At 37.4% G+C, this 13109-nt stretch overlaps 1 protein-coding gene across 2 annotated transcripts in view; it reads left to right on the top strand.

The window, feature by feature from the left end:
- ARHGAP42 (Rho GTPase activating protein 42) overlaps window positions 1-13109 on the top strand; it is a 168561-nt gene that overhangs the window by 100156 nt on the left and 55296 nt on the right. For both annotated transcript variants that reach the window (XM_085216322.1, XM_085216321.1), the window contains exons 5-6: window positions 984-1085; window positions 5298-5408. In XM_085216322.1, coding sequence (XP_085072448.1) covers window positions 984-1085; window positions 5298-5408 — 213 coding nt within the window. The remainder of the gene's footprint in view (window positions 1-983; window positions 1086-5297; window positions 5409-13109) is intronic.

Below are 13109 nucleotides of genomic sequence, written 5' to 3'. Positions count from 1 at the left end.
TAATAGCTTTTGCACATGTGTGAGTGGGACTGGTCACATTGACCTTACTTTGTTTTTTCAAGATATTCAACTTGTGAAACACTGGGAAGAATCATTAGTTTTTACCTAAGATTGTAGAAATTGCTGGCAGAGGGTTGCTTTCAATTAAAGGATATACATTTTTAATAATTCAAAATTATATTTTTATTATTAGTGATTCATATATTTGTTTTAATTCCTCTTCCTGTTTCCTGAAATGTGGTACTTTTTAAAAAAAAAAAAAGAGAGAGAAAGGTGTATTTTTCTTAAACTGCCATGAATATCAGATGTAAAATTTTCGAAGTATACAATGTAAATGAGATTACAGAAGACGACGTATTTCTTAATTTACTTTTAGCAATAGCTCTCTTTTGTATCATCATGCGTTAGGCTCCTGGTAAAAATGTGAGGATTGTCTGCACATGGTGAAAAGCTTAAAAGGACTAGGAAAGAAAGATGGGATAACTGTTTTAAATGGGACAAGCTTAAATATTCAGACACATCAAAAAATTATTGGAAACAGACTTTTGGACCAATTTCCTTTTGCAACCACATATGTACTTTTCCATCATCCACATATTTTAAGAATGTGAGTGGAAAATAAGTATGTATTAGTCTTAAATGCAGATGATAGGCCTCTATCATCAGATAAGTTATACTCACTTACCTCTTCCACAAAGACAATATGAGACAGGTGAGTATATTTATTAAGCTTGGAAAAGAGCTGCTTAGCAAAATACCCCTATACATATTCATTATGGGAAATTGCGCCAGTCTGTTATGTAGATTTATTATTTATTACAAAAGTCCTGCTTAATTCAGCATTTACTAATTGGATCAGTCCACTCTCAATTCAGAACTGATCAAAATGTGTTTATAATCAAACATATTTTTACATCTTTCTTTTAATTAAGTTAGCTGTTATGCTTAATGAAATGTTTTACTTGACAATGTTTGTTTTTCAGGATGGGAAGAAGAAGTTTGACAAGGAAAGTGAGAAATATTACTCCATCCTAGAGAAGCACTTAAATTTATCAGCAAAGAAGAAGGAATCTCATTTGCAAGATGTAAGTTCTTAGAATTATTGACTGGGTCCTTGATGATCATCTGTTATCTGGTTTCCATTACCCAGTTTCCAGTCTGCATGGAGATCATGATAATAGACATGCTGTATTTTATTTATATGAAATGTGATGTTTTCTTGTAGTTATTCTCAGTGTGAATATAAATTCCTGAGTGAGATTAATATGGTTTTCATAACAGTTAAATATTTTAATAAGGAAATATTCTACATGTCCAACTCTCTGTACCTTAAATTGCAAAACTAATCTTTATTGGTTGCAACAACATATATGATTTATATTACTACAATAAAACTGTGACTTTTATATTATAAGGTAAATGTGGAGTACTTGAAATTCAAAAAATGAATTGCTCTTTTTGCTATTTGGTTTATTACTCAATGCAATTATGTTTCTGTTTCACATAAATTTTAAAGTGAAATGATTGTAATGATGCTTTTTATGCTTCTTTTTATTTTTTTTCACCTTATTCTGAGATTGCAGTATGTCTTGAAATGGTACCCACAACTTCAGCTTTAAAGAGTCTGTATGCCTAATTCTTACCTTTAAAAAGAAAGAGAGAAAGAAAGAGAGAAAGATGTGAAGACTTCTAGTCTAGTAGGAGGATTCCAGGATTTTTCTGTATTCTGGCAGAAATAATTATGATTTGTCTTTGAATCAAATTGCACTAAAAAATGCCAATTTGATCTCTCTTTTTTCTTTTCCCCATGAGTAGTTAATGTTGTTTTGGTGTGATTACCTATATCATGGTGACTCTTCATCCTGAGGATACTTTTGCTGATGAAGTTTTCACAGAATGTGTGACTGTCATATACTCACAAAACATAGGTTTTTTTCATGTTTACCAGTTAGTCTGTAATTTGAATTAAATGAAGTGTAGTGATTAAAAATTTCTAATAATGTTTATAATCCTGAATTACCACAGCTGTGTATGTAATCATCAGCTTACATTGGACAATATCTATTTGGGATTGCTTAATTGTTCCATTCATATATCAAAGTTTTGTATATATAGTTTTCACTTTTCCTAAGTATTCTGTGTATTGATAAAGAAAAGGTTGTTAGAGTATAAACAGCACCAGAGAAAAATACAGTTTGTTGCCAAAATGTGGAGAAGTGAACTTAAGCACTGCTTTACTCTAAATAATTTTGCTCTTGAGACATCAGAATGATTGCATTCTAAAAACAGAAATTAAAGTGAAAAGTAGCAACTCTGAATCTAATAAACTGTGGTAGAATAACAATGGATTTGGCTCAAGTATGTAAACTAATGGAAAAACCAGGGCAAATTTTTCCACTAAGTCCCTAAGTGACATCTCAGGATTTAAAATTTTGTACAGAGGCTTTTGCTTTTCTGGATACACCACTTGTAAAGCTCATAGGACATAGCTTGTCATTTCTATCTCCTTCATTTTTATGCAGATGTGTGTTGAATCAGCAACACAGGCCTCCCACATGCAGAAGACACCATAGAAAATCAGTAGAATCATAGAATCACTAAGGTTGGAAAAGGCCAATATCATCATCTAGTACAAGTATCGACCCATCCCTACCATGTCCACTAATCATGTCCCTCTGTGCCACATCTCCACATTTGTTGAAAACCTCCAGGGATGGTGACTCCACCACTTCCCTGGATAGACTATGCCAATGCCTCACCACTCCTTCACAGTAAATTTTTTCCTGATACTCAACCTGAAATCTACTCTGGCACAAATTAAGGCAATTACCTCTTGCCCTTTCTCTAGTTACCCGGAAGAAGAGGCCAACCTCCACCTCTCTAGAACCTCCTTTCAGACAGTTGTAGGATCTCCTTGTTACCAAAGAAATGTTTTGACTGTACCCATACCATAAATAAAACACCAGGCACCAGTTCCTGGCCCAAAAGCCGATGTCTGTTGACTCACGGACTGAGCATTATCACACCAAAAGTACTTCTTCTTTTTAGCCCACTGCTCATTTTAATTGCTGATTTCTTGATACCTCATCACAGTATGTGAGTTGGTGGGTGGAGGGATAGGAAGGGCATAGTTCTGCTGCTTTAGGCTATTTTACGTCTCTCAATCAGGTGCTGATGAGAGCACCATAATTAAGCATCTGAAGTTCGATGGTTTGAACATAGTCTTTAGAGAGTGGTTTACATGTGTTCATGTAATTGACACGTGCTGGATATTTTGAAAGCCTAGAGGACTGTTGACACAGTTCACGTGGATGATTAGTATTTTTTTTTCCCTTAGTATCAAAAAGCAGCTTCAAAATACTGTCTTTTCACTGCTGTCACAGAGAGCAGAGCTCAGCGCTGCCCCTCCGCTCCCTGTGAGGAGCTGCAGCTGCCATCAGGCCTCCCCTCAGCCTGCTCTGCTCTGGGCTAAGGATACCAGGGGACCTCAGCCTCCTCTCATATGTCTTCCCTCCTGGATGCTTCACTATCTTTGTAGCCCTCATTATGATTTAGTACCTGTACAGTTGTGGTATTTATGGCCTTAGTGTAGGAACCCATTCATATTTGAGATAGCCTTGAGTTATCTCACCAGTAAGTACTGGTGCAGTCTGCTAAAATGCTGTTCAGAATAGAGATTGACTTAATTGGGTCTTTAATAAATACTATTGTGTTGAATAGCTCATTGCTGAAACCAAATTATATTTCTTTAAACTTGAATGTGAAAGCTGAAATTGTCTCAGGTGCTTCTTGAGTGCACTTGTGTGAGTCAGGATCATGCCCCAGAGTAGTAGCAACTGGTTTTGTTGGTATCTATAGTGTTACTTTCATAACATTTTTTTGTGAATTAAAACTTTTAACACAGAGTAGAAAAGAAAACAGTAGCTGAAAGCACTATACATATAGCATGTGACAGTTACTTTTGTGATAAAGCTCTCAATTCTTACAATGTTGAGTCTTTGATTAATGTTTCAAAATATTAGTATTTTTACTCCTTTTCTTGATTTGCTTTTTATAGATGGAAAGGTAATGCTAGTACTGAATAACTTGAAAGATATTGTTGAAGCCCAAGGTTTGAAACAGTGCTCATTGTACTGGGGAAGTGGATTAGAATTGTTAAGAAGCCTGCATCCAAATCATGATAGTAGCATTTCCTTAACTAAAGAAACAGTGTTAGTTATGTGTGATGCTATTGATGATTCAAGTTCTGCAATCGTTCTCTTACAACAACTAAAAACTTCTTTTTTGATAGGGAAGACAACACCCAGCTTTTCCTCTTTTCCTATATTTGTTATTTTTCATGCCAAAATGAGCTAGAGAATTTACAGAAATAAATGGAATTACATCAAAAATGGCTAAACTGCTTTTATACATGTGCTTGAAATTTGATTAAAATCTGCTTATGACCCAATACCAAAAGCTGACAAACACAGCCTAAAGGGGATTTGCTTGAGAAAATGATTTTTTAATGTAAAGGGGAATCTATATCTCACCTTCAAGAGTTATCCACATACTTCACTACTTTTCTGCTGTGTTTATTTCTCATACCTGTTTAAGTTGAGGATAATTCTTCAGCAGTTTAGGTAGATGTCTTTATTTTGGATGTAGGTCTTCATGTTGAGTGGCATTATTTAGGCATGTCTGGCAAATTTTTCCTTGTAGCTCTTTTACTTGAAAATTAAAATGTGAAAAAAAATTGATATACGAGGGTAGTGATTTAAATATGTTTGTATTCCCAGAGCACGAGACATGTGCTATGAGTAATCATTCTAAGATTTAATTCTCTATTTAAGAAAATAAAATCTTAGGAAACTATTTGAAGCTGAGAATTAGATAAAAGTTTGGTTCATGTGATACTCAGGTATTTCAATAGAAATATTAATTTTTTGTCCCTTCTAGATTACTATCCTATTTTCTACTTTGAAATTCTCTGTATGCCAGGGACAGAGATTCCTACTTCTGCCTTTCTTTCTTTCCTTTCAACCTCTCCTCAAAAGTAGAATACGGAAGTGCAAAGGAAAGAGGAAAACAAAAAACACCAAGGAAATGCCATGAAATAAAGCTGAATAATATTTATTCCATAACTTGCATTTATGTATTTTAAGTGGTTATTTTATTTTTCAGGGAAAATTGAAAACCGTCAGAGAAAATTGAAAATTGTAAAGTAATCTTATGAAAGATCTGTTTAATAACAACAAAATAAGGTTTTAAAGCAATCATGAGAGAGTAAAAATATTGTATTTCATTTTGTCTTTTAGGCAGATACACAGATTGACAGAGAGCATCAAAACTTTTACGAAGCATCATTGGAATATGTTTTTAAAATTCAAGAAGTACAAGAGAAAAAGAAATTTGAATTTGTTGAACCTGTAAGTTTATGTTTTATTCTTTCCGAATTTAGAATGCACATGTTTAAAGATGAAATTTTAATATAAAATAAATATTTCTCTCTCTTTTTAAAATTGTGATTACAGTGCATTTGCATACAGGCAGGCATTGAAATCTTGGCTTCAGCATTTTCCATGGCTATTAAAAGTTTATGTAAGAGTATCATAAATACTGTGAAGTGAAGCGCCAGATGGCTTGGAGCGTGCATAACGTTTTAATGGGACAACATGTGAGGTTTTATCTGTGCATCATATACTGGGTATTTCCCAATATCATGGTTTCGTGTCTGAAATTCTGAGATTTTGGATTTAAATATTCCCTATTGGCAGCATATACATATGTTCTTCTAATTTATACATGAAATAATATGAAAAATTAATTCTTCTGTAGGACAGGTGCACATATTTCTTGTTGATGGAGTCATTTACCTTCAGTCTACTGTGCATAAAAAGAAAACATGCTTTGACATGCCGAAAAAAGGAAGATGAAATTGTACTCTACGGTCCTTATATAGATCTGGGATTTTACATCTGGGATTTCCTTTTGGGCCACATCACAGCCTTGAGATATCTGCTGGGACAGTCAGGACCAGAAGCTGTTCAGCGTGATGTGCTAGCATATCACTGTAGCATATTAGTAGTAATCATACTGTTCATGTCTTGTGGGACTAACTTACTGCTTGCCTTAGTTAGCACCTGTAGCCATTGACAGACAGCTTCCAATGTCATCTGTCCCTTCCTGTTATGCATACTGAGCAGAGCAGAGCATCTTTTGTGAAGGAGGAACGTGACAAGCATAACTTTTCCTTCCAGCTTCCTTCTAACTAACCAAAGATGCACTTTTGACTGAAACAGGTTGAATTGTATCTCTAACACTCAGTGTCATTAAGAAGAGCTCCTCAGATGCCTTCTTTCTATGAGATGAGAATGTACTGTATATTGAATGTTTGGCATTGATGCAAGCTAATGAAACTGATTTCAGCTTGCAGTACTGACAGAAATCCTCTCTTCATGGCATGCAGCTGCCAAGTCTTTGAGACTAAAACTTTGCTTGGATTCCTAAATATGAACATTTTTCTGCCTGTCACAAATTAATCCAGACTGTTTCTCTCTGTCTCCTTCTGTAAAACTCTCACATCCTGGAAAATCCAAGCAATCCTAAACTAATTCTGACCCTAGTATAGAGACTTTTTGCTCTTTTAAAGTAATAGAATCTTCCTATGCTGAGAAGAAACTGTACGTCAGAAAATACTGTTGTGCAATTTAATGTAGTTAAAATAAGGCATATTTCACCCTGTGTGCTAGACAGGAAAAATAAATTTAATTATGTACATTATAGCTTGAAATATTGAGCTTTATCCTTTTGACCAGGAGTTGTCTGCATGCTTTGTCAGCCACCACAGCAACAGCTATGAATCATCAAAATGAAGAAATTATTGGTACGCGAGTGCTGATAATCAGCAGGCAAACAGGGGAGGTTGATAGTAGATCCCGTGTTGTGGAGCTAGGTATTTTTCTCACCAGATGTACTCATCTAGTAAAGAAAATTTACTTGGAGTGGATCAGTTGGTCTCCTGCATGAGATCATTGGGCTGCTCAGTGCAGTGGGCTATTTATTGCATAAAGTCCATTACTGGATGTTCCAGATAAAGGTATGGGAAATACTGTGCTAACTGGGTACTGATAGCCTTTTCACAAAATGTCTTCTGGCTACAGGTGTGTTTTTTTTCTAATCAAACTGAATATAAATAGTGGTTAAGTTGTTATATCAGTCAAAATTTTGAACCTTCAGAATTCCTTTTTTTTCCTTTTATTTATAGTCTGTTTCATACAACATCTTGTAATAAAAGCATTCACTAAAATCCATAAGGCAAAGTATGTCAAATGAAATATAATGAGACAAAAGAAAAAAAAAAAAGGGGGCTTAAAATAGGCTTTTTAAAATGCCTGGTTTATGTAAGTAGTATGTGACATATGAGCATTTGCTCCTAGATGAAAGTGAATAAGCATAAAGCCTAACATTTTAAAATCAGGTACAAAAAAAATTACTACATTACTCATCTTCCTTTGGGTGCTCTAAAGATGTTCAAATGCTGCAAAAAGCCTAGTTTGTGTACATGTATTCCTCTTCATGAGTTCTGCTGTTTGTGGAACATTCTGTTGCAAGGCAAAGGATCTGGGAATATTAGCTGATAATCATCTGAACATGAGCCAGAAGTGTGTTCAGGTGCCCGAGAAGACTGATGGCATCCTGATTTGTATCAGAAACAGCGCATTCAGCAGGAGCAGGGAGGTGATTGTCCTTCTGCACTCAGCTCTGTTGAGGCTGCACCTCAAGTACTGTGCTCAGTTTGGGGCCCTGCACTACAACAAAGACATCGAGTCTCTCAAGTGTATTCAGAGAAGGGCAGTGAAGCTGTGAGGGGTCTGGAGCACAGGTCATTTGGGGAGCTGCTGAGAAAACTGGGATTGTTTTGTATGGGGAACAGGAGGATCAGCAGAGACCTTCTCTCTCTCTACAACTACCTGAAGAGAGGTTTTGGCAATATAGGCCTTGAAGTCTTCTGCAACCTTGACAATTCTATGATTATACAATTTTAAGTGTCACTTAGGTCTAATTTTCAGGTCAGTGTCATGTCTCAAGATAATTCTCAGTCTGATTTGTTGAGTCCTGGAAGGGGATTTTGACAAAATAAAAGAAATACTGTGAGTGAGAAAGATGAAATTGTGATGTCTGTGTGGAAGTAGGATTAGTTCATGACATGAAATACAACTTGAAATTATCTGCTGGTGATCCTTCCAATTTCTTCAATTTGTCTATGCCAGAAGATGAAAATATTCTGGGAAGCAGAGTGGGAGAAGCAGTGTGGCAAGAACTGACAGGTGGGTTAACCTAGAACAGTAGAAGTGGTAAGAGTGCAGAACTTTTCTTCCTGGAGTGCAGTGGGAAGGGACTGTGAGACACAAGGTGTTAATGTTTCACTGATTTTTACATGGGTGAGTAGTTATAGGACAAAAAGAAATGGTTTAAAACTAAAAGAGAGGGAATTATTTACTTGGAGAGAGGCAAGGTTCTAGCACAGACTGCCCATAGAAGCGGTGGATGTCACATCTCTGGAGGTATTCAGTGCCAGGTTGGATAGGGCCTTGGGCAGCCTCATCCCCATGACAGGGGATTGGAACTGGATGATCTTTAAGGTCCCTTCCAACTCAAGCCAATCTGTGATTTTATGAAGATAGCTACCTCTTTGTAATTCTCCTAAGTTTTGGACTTTTCAAGGAAAATAAGTTTTTCATACAGATCATGAATTAGATTTTTTCTATCTTAAAACTAAATCAGTGTTAAAGTTTACCTTGCAGCAAGTTAAAAAAATAAAAAAGTGATAGTAATCTATGCTCCTAACTTTGCCGATGTGGGTCCAGAGCAGCTTGCCAGAAATAGTGCAGCTTCATGAGGATGCTGCACTCATTAAGAGTGAACCTCCTGCCCAGAGCTCTACTCTGTCCTGTGATAACAGCAAGACCTCACTGGCCTGGAGGAATCAGGGCACAGAATTCATAAGCAGTAAATAATCTGAAATGAAGGGTTGTCCATTAGCTGTCACAAAATCACGAAAGTGTATGTTTAAAGGAAAAGAACAACTTTGTATAATTGCAGGCGGTTTCATGAGACTTCAATTTTAGTCTGAAGAAACTGGATGTTAAATTTAATTTCCCCTTTCTTAGATTTTCTACATTATTAACTATATTCATTTTAATCTGATAGAAAAGCATCTAATGAAGCTATCTATTTATAAATAAAATGAAACTCAGGAGACAGGGACTTCTGGCTGATGTGCTGCAGGCCAAAGGTTAAATTCCTCTCCTATCCGAAACCTAAGCACAGTCTCCTTCCTGTGAGAATGAAATGACCAGGCAGTCTTGAGGTCAGCGGCTCTTCATAAAAATAAATAAAGTCTCAAGAGGTAGCTGGATTTTGTTTCAGGTTATGCGTTGAAATCCTGGAAGCCTTTGAATAGTGAGTAGCGTTGTGTTACTGAGCTCAGGCCTCACTTTTTGTTTGCATGACTGATTAGGTACTCAGAATGAGGTAACTGTAAGGTATGTCTTACCCTTCAAACTGATGATGTAAATGTTCTATGTGATGTCAGTGTAACAAGTCACCTCTTAACATGTGAAGACCACCTTGAAATACATTGGTGGAAAAAATGGAAAAAACTGATTTTTTCCATCATTTAAAATAAATACCATAAATACCTTTAAAATTACAAGTGTGGACTTAACAGCAGTGTCTCTTGTAGCATCAGCAGCAAGAAAACCCCACTGTGACCGTAAGCCTGGGGCAGAAGTGTTTGGCTTTTAGATCTCTGTGCAGTGCTATGCTGATGCCTGGGCTGATGGAAGTGGTTAGGATAATGGCTCAAAGCACAGGCCTGCTGAGTGCTTTTTGTTTCCCCTGTCCACATACATCTGTAGAAGCAAATGCCATTCTCAGTATCAGTTGTTTCAACGGAACTAGAACAAACTGGAATAGGACTTGCATGTGACAGACACATTTTTACTTTTATTACTCCTTTTTTTTTTTTTCTGTGCAATCAAAGATTATTTGACCAAGAGATCTCAAGTCAAGGCGCTCTGCAAGACACAACTGCCAGAATACCTGAACAAGACTTAAAATGTATTCAAACCTTCCCTTTTTTTTTTCTTTCCCGTTTTCATTTTGCTTTTTTTTCTTTCCAATAAATTCAGCTTTGCTGCCATCTAGTGTTAAATCTTTATGCACTCGTTGAAGCTGTTTGTATAATGGAAACTGGTTTTCTTTCAGTACTGAAGCTGAAATTTAAATAGTTTATAGGTGTGTTCTTCAGGAATATCCTTTAAATTGATCTTTACAGTTCATATGTAACCTGACATACTGCATCTTTCTACCACTAGATCTTTTGGTGAAATTTTGTTGTGCTTTAATGTTCTGCTCTGGCTACAGTTTTGCTGGGAACTTACAGTATTCCTGCAATTCTTCTTAAGCCAAAAAGGCAGGGCTGATCAGTAGACTCCTGCTTACACATAAGTTAATCCTCTTTATTTTTACTTAAATAAGGTAAAGTATGCACAGGAGTAGTTATGCAGTTGTAGGAGCTCTATTTGGGGATGGATATGAGTAACTGGATCGGGATTGCAGGCAGGGCTTTAGTTATAATTTGCTTATTTCTTTTAGATTTTATTCATAAGAAAAGGAAATTTGATTTTTTTTGAAGAGTTGGAATTATGTTTTAAACATTAAAATTACGGAAATTTATACAGCTGTTTACATAATTGGAGCTTTTTAGGATAAATACTCATTTGGATCTTCTTTGGAACCCATTAAATAACCAATAGGACACTTTAAGATCCAAGTCTTTGGCTGAGATAATGATTTTAAATGGACAGGTGGAAATTACAAGCTAAGATAATTTATATAAGCCTTGAAGTACTTTGCTAGATTGTCTTCATTGTTTGGTAGTAGGATGTGGTTCAGGAATTCACATCCATTGTAGAGAACCCTTGTCTTTTGTACTCAAGGATTTTCTCAGCTCCTTAGGCTCTATGACTGCCTTACTGCTTACCTGTGGATAACCATGAGATTTCTGTCTGATGTCATGACTTTATTTCATCCTGCAATACCAGTAAAAAACAAGGGAGAAGTCCCAGCCACGTCTTCACGTTTTTATTTCTGGCAGCACCAATGGTCTATAAAACTGAAGCTGATTTAACTTACTAATGTGGCAGAACTCACTTTCTGAGTCAGAAATGTTCATTGAAGGGCTCAGTAATACCAGGGCACAAGGATGTGAGGGATGCATGATGAAGTCATCACATTTGTTCACCTGCCTAGAGAGCTATGTCCTTCACCTCTCATCTGTCAAACTGTGGTAGTTTCCAGAGGGTGGAAGCAGGGACTGGTAGCCTCAGAGGAATACAGAGACACTGTCTGAGCAAGTAGGGATCAAGTTTGGAAAAGTAAAACCCATACAAAACTGATTCTGGCCAAGGACATCATGGGTAACAAGGGCTTCTGCAAATATTTCAGTGACAAAAGGAAGACGAGGGAAAATGAGGGTCTTCTCCTTAATGAAACAGAAAACATGGTTACCTGGGACAGTGAAAAGACCAAGGTACCGAATATTTTCTTTGCTTCAGTCCTTACCAGCAAGATCAGCTTTCAGGAATCCCAGGTCCCAGAGGCCAGGCTGAATGGCCAGGGAAAGAAAAATGAACATTTGGTAGAAGAGGATCAAGTCAGGGAATACAAGACCAAACTGGAAATTTGCACGTCTGTAGGCCCTGCTGGGATGTAGCCAGATATGCCCAGTGAGCTGGTAATTACGATTGTGAAGCTACTCTGTAATCTCAGCTTGATGATGATGGCAACTGAGAGAAGTGCCCAAAGACTGGAAGAAAGCAAACGTCACTCCTATCTTCAAGGCAAGCAAGAAGGAGGACCCTCACCTCTATCCTTGAAAGGGGATGGCATCCTGGAAATCATTTCAAGGCACATGAAGGAGAGGACAATCATCAGATATAGTCAGCATGGATTCACCAAGAGGAAGTCATGCCTGACCAACACATAAACCTCTATAATAAAATCAGCAGGCTGATAGATGACAGAGGAGCACTGTGTATCATGTTCCTGTATGTAAGTCAGTAAGACCTTTGACTCTGTCCACTGTAAGATCTTATAGAGATGCTGTTGAAGTATGGGCTGGATATGCAGATAGTGGGGATGGTTGAAAACTTGCTGAACAACTGAGCCCAGAGTGTAATGGTCAGTTGTGCAGTGTCTGGTTGGAGGTCATTCATGAGCAGAGTGCCCCAGCAGTCAATATTGTCCAATCAGCAGTCTAGTCCTGTTTAATATCTTCACTAATGATTTGAATGATTGAGCGGAGCATACTGTCAGTAAACTCATAGATGACCTGAAACTGCAGGGAGTGACAGATACAGTAGATTGTCATAATGCCATCCAGAGGGATCTTGACAGGCTGGCGAACTGGGCTGACAAGAATCTCCTTAATCTTAACAAGCAGAAGTGTAGAGCCCTGCACATGAGAAGGATCAACAGGACATACTGGGAATATCCACTTGGAAAGCAGTTCTGCAGAAAAGGTACTGGGGGTCCTCGTGGACACCGAGGCTGAACATGAGTCAGCAGTGTGCCCTTGCTGCTGAGAAGGCTAATAGTATTCTTGGCAGCATTAGGTATCACTTGCAGGTCGAGAGTGTCACCACCCTGAGCGGTGCCCAGTACCAGGCCAAGAGGCAATGGGCACAAACTGGTACAAGAGGTTCCTTCTGAACACCAGAAAGCACTTCTGCACTATGTTGGTGATGGGGCATTGGCACAAGTTGCCCAGAAAAACTGTGGAGTCTCCTCCTTGGAGATCTCCCAAAGCTGCCTGGACATGGCCCTGAGCATCCTTGCTCCAGGTGTCCCTGCTGGAGCAGCAGTTGAACCACATGGACCCAGAGGTGCCTTCCAACTTCATCCATTTCTTAATGTAACAAATTAGTTACACTTCTACAAATGAGATTGATTGTAAACTTTAATTAAAATATATACATGTTAAAATCTGTATTTTTTTAGTCTCTCGTTTACAGTCATCTGTGGTAATGGTAGCACAAATGTAAGTGCAATAAATATACATT

This window comes from Meleagris gallopavo, chromosome 1 (assembly GCF_905368555.1).
Source record: "Meleagris gallopavo chromosome 1, MGAL_WU_HG_1.1, whole genome shotgun sequence".
Classification (NCBI taxonomy): domain Eukaryota; kingdom Metazoa; phylum Chordata; class Aves; order Galliformes; family Phasianidae; genus Meleagris; species Meleagris gallopavo.
Note: the sequence above shows the minus strand (reverse complement) of the source record. Positions and strands in the feature narration are given on the sequence as shown.